Source organism: Squalius cephalus (assembly GCF_949319135.1).
Source record: "Squalius cephalus genome assembly, chromosome: 24".
NCBI lineage: Eukaryota > Metazoa > Chordata > Actinopteri > Cypriniformes > Leuciscidae > Squalius > Squalius cephalus.
In genome coordinates this window covers 3,936,832-3,957,583 of record NC_137145.1, presented here as the reverse complement: position 1 = coordinate 3,957,583, position 20,752 = coordinate 3,936,832, and the positions used below count along the sequence as shown (strand labels likewise).

Below are 20,752 nucleotides of genomic sequence, written 5' to 3'. Positions count from 1 at the left end.
AAAGAAACCTAAGCTGAATATTGCATTAAAAACAATAATATTTTATATTATAAAATACAAAAACTATAAAAATATTACTTTATAAATAAAAATATTTGTAAAAGTTATTTTGTATTTAAAAATGTGATAAAGACCATAAGCTTGCATGAGTGATTTTGTAGTATTTTGCTTTATCTCTACAATACAGGCTATTTAAGTTAATATATGTAATATTAATACTTTTGACTTGAAGCAATTCAGTCTTAAGGTTTAATCATGTTCATGGTTTGCCTCAATTAAGCTAAATGGGTCCCTCGGGCGTCTGTGGCACCAGATCAGTTATCTGGTAAAGTTTGTTTATTTGTGTCACTAAGCAACCGGTATCCTCATCTTACCGGCTGCTAGAGAGAGTTTGCCTGTGTGTGAATGTTTCCCAATGGGACAGTAAAACATTTTGCACATGATACATTCCCTATTGGTTTTCACAATTAGGTGTCAGAAAATAACTTAACCAATGCTAAAATGGCTTTAGCAAGTGGACATTGGGTTGACAAAGAAATTGCAGGGGTCCCGCCAAGCCCACGGTAAGTAAGTTCTGCTTACATATGTTTCTCTGCCATTTGTGATGCCTCTACAGACTGAATGAAGATGGTAAGACTCACACTATAAGCATTACACTTGTTTACAGATATGGCCATGCGATGACTGTTGCAGGAAATATTGCTTTCTTGTTTGGAGGAGCATCGAGCGCGATCACAGAGGTGTGTGAATCTAATAGACTGCTGAAAACTGCACTTATTTCAGTGTTCATTAAAAAAAATGATTTTGCAACAATAAGAACTATTTTTCTGTCCTTAGGATGATCCTCCAATATATCTTAATGACTTTTACATGATTACAGGTAGCCTACTTTTGGGGACATATTTTGCTATTAAAGCATGAATGGTTTTGTTAATGACAGTTTTCATTCTTTTAACTTTCTCTTCTGTATTAGTTTCATCTAATGGAGTAACATGGGAGCTGATGCCCCAGAAAGGTGATGTTCCCACAGTTAGAGAAGGACACACTCTTTGGTAATGATATAAATACTATATGTTTTTTTATGTTTTTGAAAGATGTCTGTTCTGTTCACCACAGCTGCATTTACTGGATAAAAAATACAGTAAAAGAGTAATATTGTGAAATATTATAACTAGAGCTGCACAATTAATTTGTGATCTCGAATTAAACACTCACACGATCTTATTCCTAAATGACAGCGGTTCTCCTGTGTCTATTAAACCTTTGACAAGTTCAATAACAGTGAACATTCAGATTTGAGTTGGAGCTGCCGCTGAGCCAGAGAGAGCCGTTTTCATGTACATTATTCAGTCTTTTCAACTATAAGACCTTATGTAGCCCCGCCTCTTTTCAGCGCTGCGCAAAGTTTCATGTTGTGTCGAGTCTTCTTAGTGTTTTAAAAATAGTGATTTTGATGCTATCATAGAAGTGCCCCATGCACTCCCATTCAAAAGGCATTTTGACCTAAAACGAAAATACGGTCAAACTTAAAAGTGGCGTTTCCATTCTAATTATGCTTTTACACGAAAGTTTGACTCGAGTAGATTAACAAAAAAAGCCTAGGTTCAATTTTGGCAAGAGTTAACCTTTAAACAACCATGTAGGAAGACACATCATGGCCATATTCCAGGATGACAATGTCAAGATTCATCAGGCTCAGATTGTGAAAGAATGGTTGTGAGGATCACGAAGAATCATTTTCACACATGAATCGTCTCCTCTGAGTCCAGATCTTAAATTCATTGAGAGTCTTTGGGATGTGCTGGAGGAGACTTTACAGAGTGCTGGACTCTTGCATTGACAATACAATGACAAAAAATGGATGCACCTCTTGATGGAAATAACATCACAACATTTATTTCCATCAAGAGGTGCATATATATTAACATATATACACACTCTTCATTTTGATGATAAATCAAAAGTGACATTATCAAAACATGCTTTCCCATTTTCCCGTAGTGTTGTTAAAGGAAAACTCTATTTGTTTGGAGGCTCCTCACATCCTGACGCTAAAGAGTGTCTCCCAGGCGTCTATTGCTTTGACATCGGTAAGACACTAGACCATTTATTGTGCGTACTACTGTGAGTGTTGTAAGACTGAAAATACTGGTTGGGGCCTGGTCTAATGAGACAAAGAGCCCTGCTGGCTAATTAATATTCAACTTCCCCCATACAGCCTGACTTCCTCTCAGAAACAACTAAGAACTCACACAAGAACATGGTTTAATGTGAATGTTTATCATTGACTGTTATGTTTTTGGTGTCATTTGAAATGTCTCAAAGTGAGTGGTACAGATATCTCATATCCAGATAGATAAAATAAAAGGAAATAAGGTTTATAGAAGTTTAGAGAAAACTGGTCCAGATAATGCCACCCCCCTTTTGTTGAATAAGAAGCCATTTTGAGGGTGGTCTCCCCCATCCCCCATGTCACCTGGTCAAGGGGATAAAGGAAGGTGTGCTCCGGCTCTCGGGCCTCTCTTTTTGACTGGACAGGAGTTGAATAGGTGGTCTCTCTTTCTCTCTCCCTCTCTCTCCCTCTCTCTCTCTCTCTCTCTCTCTCTCTCTCTCTCTCTCTCTCTCTCTCTCTCTCTCTCTCTCTTTCCCTTTCTCTCTCTCTTTCCCTTTCTCTCTCTTTCTCTATTTCAGAACAAGCTGGGTAAGATTATTTGGTGTAACCAATGTATAACCATGTTCTAGATATTTGAATTGATTGTGGAATTGATCTCTGATATCTGAACTATTAAATTGTTACATGTGATTATTCTAACTGATTTTGACTTTGTTCATTTAATGGTTAAAAGGAATAGTCAAACATTCGCTCACTCTTAGTGAGGCACAGATATTATTAAAATCTTTAATCTATGGAGTCAGATGAAATAACGAGAGAATACATGATTAATGTATTGCATTAAACCAACCAATACTTTGCATGAGTGAGGACAGAATACGTGATAACCTTCCCCGTGTATTGGCGAACCGAGATTGGACCAATATAACGGGCCTTACAGTGTCAATGCATATGACTACCATAGATGAAAATGAATAGCTTTTGTTGTTAAGATGCTTAAGGTTTTGTCTGGTCATTCTCAGTGACGCTGACGTGGGAGAAGCTGCTCACTGCAGGCGTGTCCCTGCGGACACTGAGACACAGCGCAGCAGCTCTGGGAGAGAATATCTATGTGTACGGAGGGATTTTAGGTGGAGTCCCGACCGAAGATCTCATGATGTTCAACACAGGTCAGTACTGTGAGGACTTCACCAATCCCTGTCCATCTCAGACACTGGACGGCATTATTAAAGTCCCTGTGAACCAGAAGTTGCAACCGAGTTTACTTTAGTGTTGTGACATATTTCCAAGTGAAACGTAATATTGAATAGAGGGCGGGGTTTTACTTTAGCGCACCTCCTCTCCATCCCTCGCTCATTGAAGACTGGCGGTTGGAGGGGAGTGGTTTAGGATATTAAAACCAAAGCCGTCAAACTGACGTCTTCAGAGAAGGAACGAAGATTACCACGACAAACTTATTTTTTTCTGTGTATTAACTTGCACAGATTAATTGTTCACCACAAGACTTGTAATGTGCGCTAACAAAGTAAATAGGGTCAATTTAGATTTCATGACGACTTTAAACGTGTTCAGCAATGTCAAATTTTCAAGTTTTTTTCATGAGAGTGGGTTGAGATGAAAGACACAACAAAAACATAATATACAAATTATCTTTGTTAAATGTCAGAATTTTAAGATATTAAAGGGGTGGTATAATGCCCTTTTCACAAGATGTAAAATAGGTCTTGTGAAGTGTGAAGTTTTAGCTCAAAATACCCCACAGATATTTTTATATAGCATGTTAAAATTGTCACTTTTTGAGGGTGAGCAAAAACGCACCGTTTTTGTGTCTGTTCCTTTAAATGCAAATGAGCTGCTGCTCCCGGCACAGGGGGCGGAGCTTCAAAAGCTTGTGTCCTTTTACCTCATACAGACATGGACTGAAAATTTCAAAAACTTTTAGCCTTTTATGTGCAAACCAGAGTCAGACAATGATGGAGAGACTCAAGAAGAAGTGACAACATGTAGAAGCAACAGGACATTTCTGAATGGTTAATTGGTGAATTTATGCAGCTTATGTGTAGTTATCTTCTAGTCACTGATTAGCATATTCTGTCTTGATAATCTATAAATCGTGTTCTGGGGGCGGGGTTTATGTAAATTCTAGGGTTGGTGATGTCACTAACCTGGGAGGAATGTGGTGTAGTCTCAACCAGCCATTTGTTGTAGTCCTTAAAAAGCGATTTCTTTAAAAGCAAATATCTCCCTTTGCTTTGAACTTTGAGCGTTGTAACTTTGCAGATGTTGTTTATGCTCAAACAGCAACATTACACACTAACTAGAGTTAGAAAAGTGAAATCATAATCAACCACCCCTTTAAAACGTGTTTTTAATATTCGCATACACATTTTGATGACATATAGTGATCTTGGAGGTCTTTATTGTTCAAATTTAAACACTGAATGACCTTTAATGTCTCATGCAGCCATTAAATTATAATAATTCTTCTGTTTATTATGAAAATGTTCACTTGATGTCATGTTTTATTTCTGATTCTTGAAGTTCTATAATACGAAAATGCTTGATTGACTGATGTTTCGTAATATAATTTTTAAAAAATATTCTTAAAATCACATCACACATTCTTATTTTAAATCATAAAGATTATTTCATATGGTTTTGTGGTTGGTTATGTTTATACAAGTCGTTAAAGGTTGGGAATCTCTAGCTAATATAAAATAACTGAGTTTGGTAACACTTTAATTTAGGGTCCAATAGTTGGTTATTAGCATGCATATTACTAAGATATTGGCTGTTTATTAATACACATAAAGCACATATTAATGCCTTATTTTGCATGACCATATTCGACATCCCTTAATCCACCCAATACCTAAACAACTATCTTACAAACTATAAGCAGTAATAAGGAGTTTATTGAGGTAAAAGTCATAGTTAATAGTTGGTTAACAGTGAGAATTGGACCGTAAACTAAAGTGTGAACCTGAATTTTTATTCGATCGATCACATTATTGTAACAAGGGATTCCATTATTATTTTTAAATGCACATTTTTTTAATTCTGTCATTATTTACTCACTCTTATGTTGTTCCAAAACCCCAAAAGCATCATCAAAGTCAGGAAATATTTGTGAGAAACATTTTTTTAAATATTTGGATGAAGTGTTCTGTCAATAGCAACTTACTGTATGTTTATACTTTACTTCTTTTAGTGTCATTGAATTGGATGCCTATTAAAACTACAGGAACTCTGCCTTCAGAAAGGTAAATAGTGATGTTACTGAGTATGAGATTTAACTTTACAACTGTGTGCAACAAAAAAAAAACATATAAAAGAGTATATATATTGTAACTTTAGCTGACTGAACGATTGTTGAAAATGAAGCTGTAATCATGGGCCATCTGTTTAAAACTACCGTTTTAACAGCTGAATTCATTCTGTGGTTTTCCTATTCCAGAAACTCAAGCCCAGCATCTGCTGTCTTTCCATCTGATCGTGTTCTTCCTCTTTTGTTCTGTAGATATAATCACTCATTTGCTGTGGTCGGAGAGCAGATCTTCTTGTTTGGTGGATGTTCAGAAGATGGGTCTCAACTCAGAGACATGTATGCATTGAATACAGGTACAGCCGGCTCGATTTTAAATGATGATTCCCACCCTTTGCACAGAGCCTTTCTGCTTCTTCCCTCTAGACGAAGGTTTATAGTCCCAAAGTGCAGAACAAAGCAATATAAAAATAGTTTGTTCCAGCAGCCGTCATTCAGAGGAATAAAATGCACAGATGACACACATTTTTTTTTTTTTATATTTATTGTCTAATGTATATGGTCTGTGTTTGTTTCTAAAATGCGTGGATAACTCTGACACTGCAAAACAAATCTATCTACGGGTACATATAAAGTAGCCTTACAACAACGGGAATACTGGGTTATAGTTTTGCACCAAAAGATTGCAGTTGTAATTGTCCGACTAATTCGTCTGACTGTAATGAACTATGTCTTTTCCCATAGAGACTCTGGTGTGGGAACAGTGTCAGGTAAAAGGAGAGTCTCCTGTTGTTTGTGCCGGTCAAACCTTTACGTCACATCATGACAAGGTACAGTAGAGTACATGACTAGATTTATGCGCTACTGTTTGGGGTAAGTACGATTTAAATAAAAAGAATAATACTTTTATTCAGCAAGGACACATTAAATTGATTCTAAAGTGACTGTAAAGACATTTTACAAAAGATTTGTTGCATATTAGAAGGATTTCTGAAGGATCATGTGACACTGAAGACTGGAGTGATGATGCTGAAAATCCAGCTTTGATCACAGGAATAAATTATATATTTTAAATATATTACAATAGAAAATAGTTCTTTTAAATTGTAATAATATTTCACAATTTTACAGTTTTTATTGTATTTTTGATCAAATAAATGCAGCCTTGGTGAGCAAAAGAAACTTCTTTCAAAAACATCTTACTGACCCCAAACTTTTGATCAGTGGTTTACATTTATGGAAATAAATGTGCATGATGAGGAGAATAAAATCTCAGAAATGCACAAAAATTCAAGTATGAGCAAAAGTAAACTTTTTTTTCATGTCACACTTTTCAAATAGTACACTATTGTTATTTTGATTCAGGATATTTACTTATTTGGGGGAACAATCACTAATCCAGATGGAGCGGTATCATCCAGCAATGAAATTCACAAATTAAGCATCGGTAAGATGAGAAGCAAAACTGAGAAACCAAAACAAACCATAGTAGTTTCCAGTGAATGAACAGACACTAACACTCTTCCTGTTTCACCAGCAAAGATGAAATGGAAGATCCCGCTGTATGTCGGCATCCCTCCCGCCAGACGTCATGGACACACGGCTTTCATCGTCCATAGTCATGTATGTGAGTGTGTGTGTGTTACTGGGGGTTTGTTTTACATACACTGCCATTCAAAAGTCTGGACACACTCGACTCACACTGTTTCTCACAATCACAATTAATCTAAAGGCTTCTGCTTAACTGATTTCCATTTCATTTTTTTAAAAATGAATGAGTTGAAGGAAAAGCTTCATGAAATGCTCCTTGCTTCCCATGATGCACCTCATGAAGTTGCTTGATGAATGTCCAGAATAAGCCGAGCTGGAATGTAGACAAAGTAAAAGTTTTTATTTGTGTCACGTGTTTTAATTACATCATAACTTCATTCCCATACTTCCATTTGTGTCCATACTTTCATTACTTATCCTTTAATATAAAATATAAAAAATAGTCAGAATGAAGGATGATTAGATGTGTCCAAATGTTTTACATGAAATGTACGTCAGTGTTACTTTCGTAGATTTATTACTATTATAGTATTTATTGATATTTTGAAATATCTTTTATTTTTAATTTTAGTTGGTTTTAGTAATTTAAACACTTTACAAGCATTTGTTAACATTAGTTAATACATTAACTAACATAAACTAACAATGATAATAACTAAAATGAATAAATGCTGTTGAAGTACAGTATTTTTCATTCTTAGTTTATATTAACTAATGTAGTTAACTTAATGTTAACAAATGAAACTTTATTGTAAAGTGTTACTTAACTTTTCACTGTAAATTATAAGGTTTGTTGTTTTTACTAAAAATGTTCCATTTAACAGTTTTTACTGTAATTAATTAACAGGTTTTACAGTTAAAATTACAACAACAACAACAACAAATAAACAGCACTGGTCCATGTTTAACAGATGCGAAATGTGTTTCAGTGTTTCAGATCTAACTTAGTTGTTTTTTTTAGTGAGTTTCTTTCTTCTTGGTTGCAGCTTTATGTGTTTGGAGGCAAAAATGAAGAGCAAGAATTTAATGACTTGAAAATAATGAAATTGATAAACCCCTCGGAGAGACAGCCAGGTACGCAATGTTACCGACTCCTAAATACCAATCACCTGTTTTACTTTTATTTGAGCTTGATCCATTACTTCTGTCATATAGTGATGAAGGAGATTTTATCTGAGTTTGGACTGCAGGGTGTCAGTAATAGGTGGGTGCGTTTCTGTGACTAAAACACCCAGTTTCATTACCAGTTTCATATGAAAGTAGCGTTCTGTTATTCAAATAATTTCCTCCTGATCAGCTTCGCACCGACAAAGGTTCCCAACGTGAAGTACGAGCTGAGTCCGTCTCCAGTGACCGTGAAGAGCTACAGGAGTGAACCTATCCAGGTGATTTACGTCACACATCTGCATTACTAACATCCCAGGCATTTCATTTATAACAGTGACTGTTGAAGGCTTTGCATTTGGGGTCATTGACAGTTTACACTACCGGTCAAAAGTTTGGGGTTGGTTGGAAATTTTTTTTTTTTTTATTACTACTTTTTTTTCAAAAGGATGCTTTAAATTGGTCAAAAGTGACAGTAATGTCATTTATAATGTTACAAAACTTTCTATTCATCAAAGAATTGTGAAAGAAATGTATCACAGTCTCCACAAAAATATTCAGTAGCAAAAACAACATTGATGATGATAAGATATGTTTCTTGAGCAGCAAATCGTCATATTAGAATGATTTCTGAAGGATCATGTGACACTGAAGACTGGAGTAATGATGCTGAAAATTCAGTTTTGATCACTAAATTACATTTTAAAATGTATTCAAATAGAAATATATACAGTGCTATGCATAAGTTTAGACACCCATGCTAAAGTTGACTAAAAAGAGGAATAAAAAATCATCTTTTGGAAATTAAACTTATTGCCTTAATTTAAAAAATTAGGAAAAATCCAACCTTTAAGGACACCAATTTTCTTTGTGAATGAATAATGTATCGTAAATAAATAAATGTTCTTCCTTAAAATACAGGGTGCATAAGTTTGGACACCCCTATGTTAAATTCCCATAGAGGCAGGCAGATTTTTATTTTTAAAGGCCAGTTACTTCATGGATCCAGGATACTATGCATCCTGATAAAGTTCCCTTGGCCTTTGGAATTAAAATAGCCCCACATCATCACATAGCCTTCACCACACCTAGAGATTGGCATGGAGTACTGGAGTAAAAATCTGCCTGCCTCTATGGGAATTTAACATAGGGGTGTCCAAACTTATGCACCCTGTATTTTAAGGAAGAACATTTATTTATTTACGATACATTATTCATTCACAAAGAAAATTGGTGTCCTTAAAGGTTGGATTTTTCCTAATTTTTTAAATTAAGGCATTAAGTTTAATTTCCAAAAGATGATTTTTTATTCCTCTTTTTAGTCAACTTTAGCATGGGTGTCTAAACTTATGCATAGCACTGTATATATATATATAAATATATATATATAAATATATATATATATATATATATATATATATGTATATGTATATATATATATATATATATATATATATATTATTCTTTTTATTTTTTTGTATTTTTTTGTATTTTTTTATGATATTACACTATTTTAACTGTATTTTTGATCAATAAATGCAGCATTGGTGAGCATAACAGACTTCTTTAAAAAAAAAAACATTACAAATTTTAACCGACCCCAAACTTTTAAAGGGGTTGTGACATCTGATCTATTTGACATATAAGAGGTCTTTATACCATTAAAACATCCTGCAAGTTTCATAGTTTAAAACACACACTTGGATGACACACTCTTTAATGGATGATTCACCGTTTTTTAAAGAGGTGGTATAATGCCCTTTTCACAATTTGTAAAATAAGTCGTTGATGTCCCCAGAGTGTGTGTGTGAAATTTTAGCTCAAAATACCCCACAGATATTTTATATAGCATGTTAAAATTGTCACTTTTTGAGGGTGAGCAAAAACACACCGTTTTTGTGTCTGTTCCTTTAAATGCAAATGAGCTGCTGCTCCCGGCACAGGGGGCGGAGCTTCAATAGCTTGTACTCACACAGACATGCACTGAAAATTTCAAAAACTTTTAGCCTTTTATGTTCAAACCGGAGTCAGACAATGATGGAGAGACTCTAGAGGAGGCAACAACATGTAGACAATATTTCTGAATGGTTAATTGGTGAATTTACGTAGCGTATTGTTTTACGGTGTATATGTTACTCTTAACACCTTTTACCTATTTATTTATTACTAGTGCAAAAAATGCCCGTGCAAAATCAGTTTTTGTGTGTGTTTTTAGTAATTGTTGGTTTGGTGTGTGCTCATTGTTACAATTACACAGCAAAAGTTCAGTGACATTTTTATTTGTGCATGGTAAAAAGCACACAGTGAACTCTGAGAAAACGCTATGCTTGAGCAAACAGTTTGTGAATAGGCAACTACAAATGATGCCCGTGAAAGAGACTGTGAACGCATTGAATAGGATATGTTTAGTTGGTGAATAGCATAGGCTATTACACAGTAGCGATAGCGTTAAGCGCACCAGAATGAAATATAATATTTCATTATATGTGGTTTAAATAATATTATGAATAAGCACCTCGATTCAGGGAGCAGTGCAAAGTGCCCGTGCAAAATCAGTTTTTGTGAGCTGATCGCCGTCAAAAAAGTTCAGGAGATATTTCTTGCGATGGCAATATGATCAAAAATAACTTTATATTGATTCAATGGATTAATTGCATTTTGAAAAAAAAAAAAAAAAGTCATGAATTTATTGCATTTTTGGGAAAAAATAATCCGTTTTTATAATAAATCTTAAAAAATTCAAATACAGATTTTGATTTTCAATGTTGTTATAACCTAAAGATGCTATGTGAAAGTTTGAAACAGAAAATAGTGGTTTTCACACATTTAGTGGTTATCTCACATTCGAGAGATATGCGAATAACACACAGACAGACAGACGGACGTTTCTGTAATTTATAGATAGATGGATTTATCACGTTCGGGAACCAAACTATAATATTCAGAAGTAAACAGTGTAGCTGACAGATTGTCAGAATGTTTATTTTTAAACCACAACCTTCTTGGGGCTTCTTTGACCGATACAACTCTCTAATGTCAGAATGTTTATTTTTAAACCACAACCTTTTAAAAATGACATATTTAACGATATCTTTTGCATTTCTCATCCAAACAATGTCAAACTTGGCACTGCACTTACTCGTGCCCGTGGCGAGACACCTGTCGAGTTTGAAATCAATCGGACTAACGGTTCGAGAGATATGCGAGGAACAGACACACACACAGACAGACAGACAGACGTTTCTGTAATCTATCTATAAATTACAGAAACGTCTGTCTGTCTGTCTGTCTGTCTGTCTGTGTGTGTGTCTGTTCCTCGCATATCTCTCGAACCGTTAGTCCGATTGATTTCAAACTCGACAGGTGTCTCGCCACGGGCACGAGTAAGTGCAGTGCCAAGTTTGACATTGTTTGGATGAGAAATGCAAAAGATATCGTTAAATATATCATTTTTAGAAGGTTGTGGTTTAAAAATAAACATTCTGACATTAGAGAGTTGTATCGGTCAAAGAAGCCCCAAGAAGGTTGTGGTTTAAAAATAAACATTCTGACATAAACACTCAGTCAGCTACACTGTTTACTTCTGAATATTATAGTTTGGTTCCCGAACGTGATAAATCCATCTATCTATAAATTACAGAAACGTCCGTCTGTCTGTCTGTGTGTTATTCGCATATCTCGAATGTGAGATAACCACTAAATGTGTGAAAACCACTATTTTCTGTTTCAAACTTTCACATAGCATCTTTAGGTTATAACAACATTGAAAATCAAAATCTGGATTTGAATTTTTTAAGATTTATTATAAAAACGGATTATTTTTTCCCAAAAATGCAATAAATTCATGACTTTTTTTTTTTTTTAAATGCAATTAATCCATTGAATCAATATAAAGTTATTTTTGATCATATTGCCATCGCAAGAAATATCTCCTTAACTTTTTTGACGGCGATCAGCTCACAAAAACTGATTTTGCACGGGCACTTTGCACTGCTCCCTGAATCGAGGTGCTTATTCATTTGTGGATGCTAACTGAATCTGTAAGTCAGCTATGCTGTTTACTTCTGAATATTATATTTCATTCTGGTGCGCTTAACGCTATCGCTACTGTGTAATAGTAGCCTATGCTATTCACCAACTAAACATATCCTATTCAATGTGTTCACAGTCTCTTTCATGGGCATCATTTGTAGTTGCCTATTCACAAACTGTTTGCTCAAGCATAGCGTTTTCTCGGAGTTCACTGTGTGCTTTTTACCATGCACAAATAAAAATGTCACTGAACTTTATCTGTGTAATTGTAACAATGAGCACACACCAAACCAACAATTACTAAAAACACACACAAAAACTGATTTTGCACGGGCATTTTTTGCACTAGTTTATAGATAGATTCTCAGGTAAGGTAAAGAAAGTAAAATCTGACCTAAACCATAAGCATTCAAAAGGTACTTACAATTTGGTCAGAAGACTCCTCTGTGGTATGTTCTCATTAAAAGTCTTCCAGCATCATAAATCTAAGTCTCAGTAGGCAGATTTTGTTATCAATTAAATTTATTTTAATTGTTTACTTTTCTTTTTATAATAAACAAAAATATAAAGGCAAATAAAACTTCATCGTTTAAGTATAAAATACAATAATCACGTTTTGAATCAAAGGTGTAGTAAGCCCTGGGCTTCTTATCTTCTGCTTGGGGTTTCTTGTCCTCAGCTCTGGGCTTCTAGGCGTCGGGGGCACTGGCGTATCAGTATCCCAAGAGGCAGTCAGTTCATTTATACTCCTGTTGTCTACAACAGCCGTTAGGTTGACACTCCTCCAAAGTTTCCCAGATCCTTCTCCAGGCAGGTGCAAGCGGTCCACCTCTTCATGTCCTTGAACTCCAGTAAACTCAACTAAGATGGCTGAGTTCATTTAAAGTTCTTGGAGTCTAGTGCACACACATAATCGCACTTTTCTGCTCCTCTCAACATGGGTTGGCATAGTCACATATACATACATAACCAATTACTGTACATCTATGCCAAAACAATATAAGCCATCTTTTACTACCAAAATAAATAACAACATTGAATGCAATGCATTATATCCAATACATTGGCTAAATATGTGTAACAAAAAGGCATCTCTAAAAACAAGGAGGCAAGTACATTTTCTTGATATTATACAACAGTATGTGTAGTTATCTTCTAGTAATTGATTAGCATATTCTGTCTTGATAATCTATAAATCGCGTTCAGGGGGCGGGGTTTATGTCAATTCTAGGGTTGGTGATGTCACTAACCCGGGAGGAATGTGGTGTAGTCTCTACCAGCCGTTTGTTGTAGTCCTTAAAAAGCGATTTCTTTAAAAGCAAATATCTCCCTTTGCTTTAAACTTTGAGTGTCTTAACTTTGCAGATGTTGTTTATGCTCAAACAGCAACATTACACACTAACTAAAGTTAGAAAAGTCAAATCATATTCAACCACCCCTTTAATGAATCTCTCAAGTCTCTTTTAAGAATAAATGCCACCTACTGGAGTAATAATGTAATTTATTGGTTATTGCTTAAATTGGCACGAATAAAAGGTAGAAATATTTATTCTTCCCTTCCAAAGTATTTAACCTTTTTTTTTTTCTCTCCAAAAAAATATTGGAATCGGAAACAAGAATTGATAAGAACCGGATTCGATGAGCAGAATCAGAATCGCTAAAATTGAAACGATACCCAACCCTAACTGGATATGAGCGTCACGTCAAATGCAAAAAGAAGCCATTATAATGACTGACGCTGTCTACACTGATACAGTATACAGATGTGCGTTCAGTTTCTGATGAACTCCACACACTCGAGTCTGTCGACAACAGGACAAATGGAGGAGTGAAAGAACGTTCGTCCAGTTAAACGGCTCATTTGTGTCTCTGTAAAGACTTTAGAAGGATCCCAGCATCTGAAACAAGTGGATGGGTTATTTTAATGGCGTCCCGGATCGCGTCGCAGGATTATATGTTTGTTCGGAGCATCTTGTTTTGTCAGCGAGGCACAGTGTAATGAAGAGTTCACAAAGAAACTTTAGTTGAAAGATGAACCAGCAACTGTATTGAATCTGACAGCACAAACATAAGTAAATGATTTCATAATGCTTTGTCTGTAAATTATGGTTTTATATGGATAATGTTTTTAAAACACTTGAAGGTTTAAAAAACGCTTTAAAAAACGTTAATTTCAGACAGAGGCTCAGAATAAAGGTTGAAAATGATCATTTTCATTAACATTATAATACCTCAAGGGACATATTCAAATCTATTTTTTTTTAATCCATGTCATATACAAATACATGCAGATTTTAGCTTTAAATATGAATGAATATATAAGGGAAAGTGTATGATTTAGTTTAGATGCTGTGGCTCACATCATTTCTTTATAAGGAAATATATGATTTTTTAACCAAGGCAATAAACCCATGTCACTTTCATCCAGGTGAGCGGTCATAGAGATTTCAGTACAGTTCGTGATGAAGCCATGAACATGATCCACAAAGCTTTTGCCATGTTAGATGAGGAATTCCACAAACTAGACAGGTAGAGATCATGCCGTATTTGGTTATTTCAAATGAATTGTCTAAATCACTAACAATAACGTGAATCTGTTCTCACTTGAAACAGAGAAAAAGAAGCACTTGCACAGGACACAGAGGCTCTACAAAACGAGAGAGACGCTCAGAATGAGCATCTCCTGAGACAGAGACAGGTACCACTGATGATGACGTCATTGGATTCATTTTCTTGTCCGTTCTTGTTAAATTGCTAAAGGAAGTTTGCGGTTGTGATTGGACAGGAACTGCAGGATATGCTGGAAAGACACAAAGCTCAGAACGAGGCTTGGCTGCGTGCGCGGGCAGACGAGAACGACAGGGAGAGGAAGGAGCTGTGTAAACTGAGGGTGTGTTGCTTTAAAATAACCTCAGACATTTACTTCATACAAACCGCGGACAGGCAGAGACAAAAACAGCTTGTTTTAACTGAGTTAGTACTAGTGTTATACACACACTATTACTCTGTTTCACATACACACGTGTGTGTGTGTGTGTGTGTGTGTGTGTGTGTGTGTGTGTGTGTGTGTGTGTGTTGTACTTGTACAACTATCTTTGTGAGGACCAGTTTGAGTTTTCGACCATTGGAGTGAGGACAAAGAGAGTAAGAGAGACATTTTGGCCGGTCCTCACTTTCTGAGAGCCTTTAAAAGCCTGTTTGAGGGTCAAGACTTGGTTTTAGGGATAAGGTTAAAATGAGGTTAAGGGTAGGTTTAGGGTCAGGGGTCGGGTTAGGCACTTAGTTGTGATGGGTAAGGTTAGGGTAAGCGGATACAGATTGCATTGTGTCAATGAATGACAATATCCTCATGAAGATAGATGTACAAAAATGTGTGTGTGTGTGTGTGTGTGTGTGTGTGTGTGTGTGTGTGTGTGTGTGTGTGTGTGTGTGTGTGTGTGTGTGTGTGTGTCAGTGCTGTTAAATCGATTAATCGCATCTAACATAAAAGTTTGTTTATATATTATATTTATATATATTATGTGTGTTTGCATTATTATATTTATAGATATATATTATGTATATGTGTGTGTCTGTGTCTATAAATGTATATAAACATACAGTATATATACATATACACACACATACTATATGAACAAACTTTTTGATGTGATTAATTGCGATTTATCGATTTGACAGCACTAATTCATATATACAATATATATATTAATGCTGTCAAACCAATTAATCGGGATTAATCGCATCTGAGATAAAAGTCTTTGTTTATGTAATATATGTGTTTGTATATGTTATTATACTTATATATATTATATATATGCCTGTGTGTGTATATGCACTGTATACACACACATATTTATACACACACATATATATATGTATGTATATATACAGACAAACACTCACACACACACACACACACACACATAAATATATATATATATTAGGGCTGTCAAATGATTAATCGCGATTAATCGCATCCAAAATAAAAGTTTGTTTTTACATAATACATGTGTGTGTACGGTGTATAATTATTTTCTATATATAAATATACACACATGCATGTATATATATAAGAAATATTTGCATGTATATACTGTGTATATATATTTATATTATATATAATTTATATTATATATAAATATTTTATATATAAATAAGTCAAGTCAAGTCAAGTTTATTTATATAGCGCTTTTCACAACATAGGTTGTATCAAAGCAGCTTCACAGTAATAAAACAATACATCAATGTTTGTTTCTAGTGGAACGTCCACGTTTGGTAATGCTGATCAATAGTATCGTTGATTGATTAATTAAATTAAATATTCCCAAATATCCCCAACTGAGCAAGCCAAAGGCAACAGTGGCAAGGAACCGAAAAACTCCATCAGGTGACCTAATGGAGAAAAAAAAAAACCTTGGGAGAACCCGGGCTCAGTCGGGGGCCAGTTCTCCTCTGGCGTTTATGAACTAGAGGTCGGATTTAACTGTAAGATTAAAAGTATTATATGAATGCCTGGCTGAAGAGATGCGTCTTTAATCTAGTTTTAAACTGGGAGAGCGAGTCTGAGCAACGAACAGTATCAGGAAGGCTATTCCAGAGTTTTGGAGCTAAATGTGAAAATGCTCTCCCTCCTTTGGTGGATCTGGATATCCTAGGTATGACCAAAAGCCTCGAATTTACTGACCTTAAAGAGCGCAATGGATTATAGGGCGATAGAAGATCCGTTAAATAAACTGGAGCTAAGCCGTTTAGGGCTTTATAAGTCAGTAGCAATACCTTGTAATTAATACGGAACTTTATAGGTAGCCAATGTAGTGATGATAAAATTGGAGTTATATGATCATATTTTCTTGATCTAGTTAGAACTCTAGCGGCGGCATTTTGGACTAACTGTAGCTTGTTTATTAAGGATGCAGGACAACCAGCCAATAAAGCATTACAGTAATCTAGTCTCGAGGTCATGAATGCATGAACTAACTTTTCTGCATCAGAAACAGATAGCATATTACGTAGCTTAGCAATGTTTCTAAGGTGGAAAAAGGCTGTTCTTGTAACATATGAAATATGATTTTCAAAAGACAGGTTGCAGTCTAGTATAACACCCAGGTCTTTTACTGTAGAGGATGAAGTAACAGGACATCCTACGATGTTAAAGTTGTATTGTAAGAGGTTTTGTGGGTGGTTTTTTGAACCGATGATTAGTACCTCTGTCTTGTCTGGATTTAATAAAAGAAAATTGCGCGTCATCCAATCTTTTATATCTTTAACACACTCTGTCAATTTGGATAATTTAGCGTTTTCATCCGGCCGTGATGAAATATAGATTTGAGTGTCATCAGCATAACAATGGAAACTAATTCCATGTTTCCTTATAATATTTCCAAGTGGCAGCATATATATTGAGAATAATAGAGGGCCTAACACAGATCCCTGCGGCACTCCATAGTTTACTGGAGTTATGATCGATTTTTCTCCATTTAAATAAACAAAATGGTAGCGGTCAGATAAATACGATCTAAACCAGCTTAGTGCTTGTCCTTGAACACCAGTATAATTTTGTAGTCGATCTAAGAGTATTGTATGATCTATAGTATCGAACGCAGCACTAAGATCAAGTAAAACTAGTATTGAGATACAGCCTTGGTCAGAAGATAAAAGTAAATCATTTGTAATTTTAACAAGCGCAGTTTCAGTGCTATGATGCGGCCTGAATCCAGACTGAAACTTTTCATAGATGTCATTTTCTTGCAAGAAAGAGCCCAGTTGAGCGGACACAGCTTTTTCTAGTATTTTAGACATAAAAGGTAGATTTGAAATGGGTCTATAATTTGCTAGATTATGTGGATCTAATTGTGGTTTCTTAATGAGAGGTTTTATAACTGCCAGTTTAAATGTTCTTGGAACATAACCTAAAGATAAAGACGAGTTAATAATATTGAGGAGAGGCTCCTCCACTATAGGTAACACTTCTTTCAAAAGTTTAGTTGGTATAGGATCTAGTAAACATGTTGTTGTTTTAGATGAAGTGATAAGTTTATTTAACTCTTTTTGTTCTATAGTTGTAAAGCATTGTAATTGTTCTTGCGGGGTGATAATTGAGGCTGAATTATAAGACGCAATTGAGGATTGAACGTTTACAATTGTGGTTCTGATGTTTTCTATTTTCTCAGTGAAGAACTTCATGAAATCATTACTACTTAACTGGAACGGAATATTTTGTTCAGGAGACATCTGTTTATTTGTTAGTCTAGCCACAGTGTTAAATAAGAACCTAGGATTGTTTTGGTTGTTTTCTATTAGTTTGCGGAGATGCTCAGCCCTGGCCTCTTTTAGGGCCTTTTTGTAACGTGACATACTGTCTTTCCATGCGATTCTAAAGACCTCTAAGTTAGTTTTTTTCCATTTACGCTCTAAATTACGGGTTTCTCTCTTTAGAACATGCGTAGTATTGTTGTACCATGGTGCTTTACTTTTCTCTCTAACCTTTCTTAATCTAATGGGTGCAACAATATCCAATGATCCAGAGAGAATGGTGCTCATAGTGCTAGTTAATTCCTCAAGTTCATCTGTTTGTTTAGGTTCACTGAGCAGCTGAGACAGATCAGATAAGCTATTTGAAAAATTATCTATGGTAGATGGAAGGATTGTTCTGCCTAATCGATAACGCGGCGCAGCATGACATATTACAGGAGTACGTAATATGCAAGTTACCATGTAATGGTCAGTGACATCGTCACTTTGTGGAATGATATCTATATCGGTTGGATCGGTTCCATGTGATATAATTAAATCGAGTGTATGATTAAAACGATGAGTTGGTCCGGTAACGTTTTGCTTGACCCCAAAGGAGTTTAATAAATCTGTAAACGCAGCCCCTAGCGCATCATTTGAATTATCTACGTGGATATTAAAGTCTCCAACAATTAATGCTTTATCGAAATTAACTAATAGGTCTGAGAGAAAATCTGCAAACTCTTTTAGGAAATCAGCGTAAGGCCCAGGCGGTCTATATACGGTAGCCAAGGCTAGAGATAATAGGGATGTTTTTCTAGCATCTAAGAGCGTAACATTTAGTACAAGTACTAATACAGAAATAACACATTTTCTTAAATATATATATGCATGTGTGTGTATTTATATATAGAAAATAATTATACTCCGTACACAGACATAAATTATGTAAACACAAACTTTTATTTTGGATGCGATTAATCGCGATTAATCGTTTGACAGCCCTAATATATATGTATACACAGACACACACACACACACACACACACACACACACACACATTATGTAAACAAAAACTTGTGTTAGTTGCGATTAATCGCAATTAATCGATTTTACATCACAAATATATATATGAGTGTAATGTGTATAAATACAATTTAATGATTTTTTCCCCCATAAAATCTTAATAAACATATCTTGAAACAGAATATTTCAGAATTGGACACTGTCCAGATCACATTTTACCTATTTCATTTTTTGCATGAACTACTCCTTTAAATGTCCACTTCAAGCCAGCCGTTCCTGCACAAACGGTGACTTTCTCACACTGATAATGAATAAAACGTGTCACTGCAGGAGCGGTTCACACTGAACCCGCATTTAAAACTCTGGCAAATATCTCATTCTATGCATGGAGTGACGGCCGTTTAACATTTCATCATGTGCCACGTCACCTGCCTTTTCTTGTTTATCGATTCGGTCTGAATATTCCAGGAGGAGGTGCACCAGGAGCAGGAGAGACTCAAAGAGGAGCAGTGCAATATCCAAAAACGCAGTGAGCAGCTCCTGTCCATTATGCAGCAGTTCAAAGGCATGTGAAGACACTGTCTCCATGGCAACCGCAGAGGGAGACGGCCGAGTTTTGTTTGGGAAACGGGAGATTATTGATGCCACTCCCTTACTGTGATATTTGGGTTTGTTTGTCTGCCTGATGATTTGGTTATTCCGCTGTGTGTGTGTGTGTATGTGTGTGTGTTTGTGTGTTAATGGATGTCACAACGCATTTGACAACCTCATTACCAGACATACCTGATGATTTATGATGCGTTTGAAAAGATTTTTCTGAAGCGTGATGAAGTAAACTGAGGTTTACAAACAAGACCTATGTCATTTATTTATTTCATGTTCCTCCACAAGCATGTGTTGACAGAAACTGAGGCCCTCGTGTCACTAAATTGACCTCTGGATCTGATATCAGTTATTAAAAAACTATTATATTACATAATAACAATAAAAAAAGTTTTTCCTTTTTACAGTTATAATCATTTAGCAGATGCTTTTACCAAAAGCATTAAAAAACAGGAAAAATACAAGCTTTTAATTACAGAAATACATACATATATATACACACCTACAGACTGTATCCTATAAGCTATATAATACATATACATTTTGTATTTATTCTAAAAAAAAATACACTTTTTATCTGATGTGGTTATTTGTGCTTTTTAGGATCCAATATAAAAGTCAGACATTCAACATCCCACTGCGATACATTTCCATTAAATCCACAAAAGTAAAGAGGTAGTGCATCTTGTCAACTCACTTCAAATCTTAATAAACAACATAATATTTCACACTGTCCATCATATTGCTTTTTTTGTTAACTTATCATATTTATTTCTTAAGAAGGGAAAAAACTACACAACCCTTCACATACAGACTGTCTGGGCCA

At 35.3% G+C, this 20,752-nt stretch overlaps 1 protein-coding gene across 1 annotated transcript; it reads left to right on the top strand.

Moving 5' to 3' along the window:
* The first annotated feature begins 288 nt into the window (after nucleotides 1-288).
* On the top strand, nucleotides 289-20,242 carry LOC307152510 (uncharacterized protein). The gene is made up of 18 exons (XM_079861223.1): nucleotides 289-563; nucleotides 668-740; nucleotides 838-880; nucleotides 974-1,052; nucleotides 2,002-2,090; nucleotides 3,136-3,282; nucleotides 5,325-5,376; nucleotides 5,634-5,734; nucleotides 6,123-6,208; nucleotides 6,744-6,825; nucleotides 6,916-7,001; nucleotides 7,916-8,003; nucleotides 8,085-8,133; nucleotides 8,227-8,314; nucleotides 14,494-14,594; nucleotides 14,679-14,763; nucleotides 14,851-14,955; nucleotides 19,792-20,242. Exons 1-18 carry the CDS (start codon nucleotides 502-504, stop codon nucleotides 19,894-19,896), a joined length of 1,521 nt encoding a protein of 506 aa, XP_079717349.1. The 5' UTR covers nucleotides 289-501; the 3' UTR covers nucleotides 19,897-20,242.
* Nucleotides 20,243-20,752: the final 510 nt, after the last annotated feature.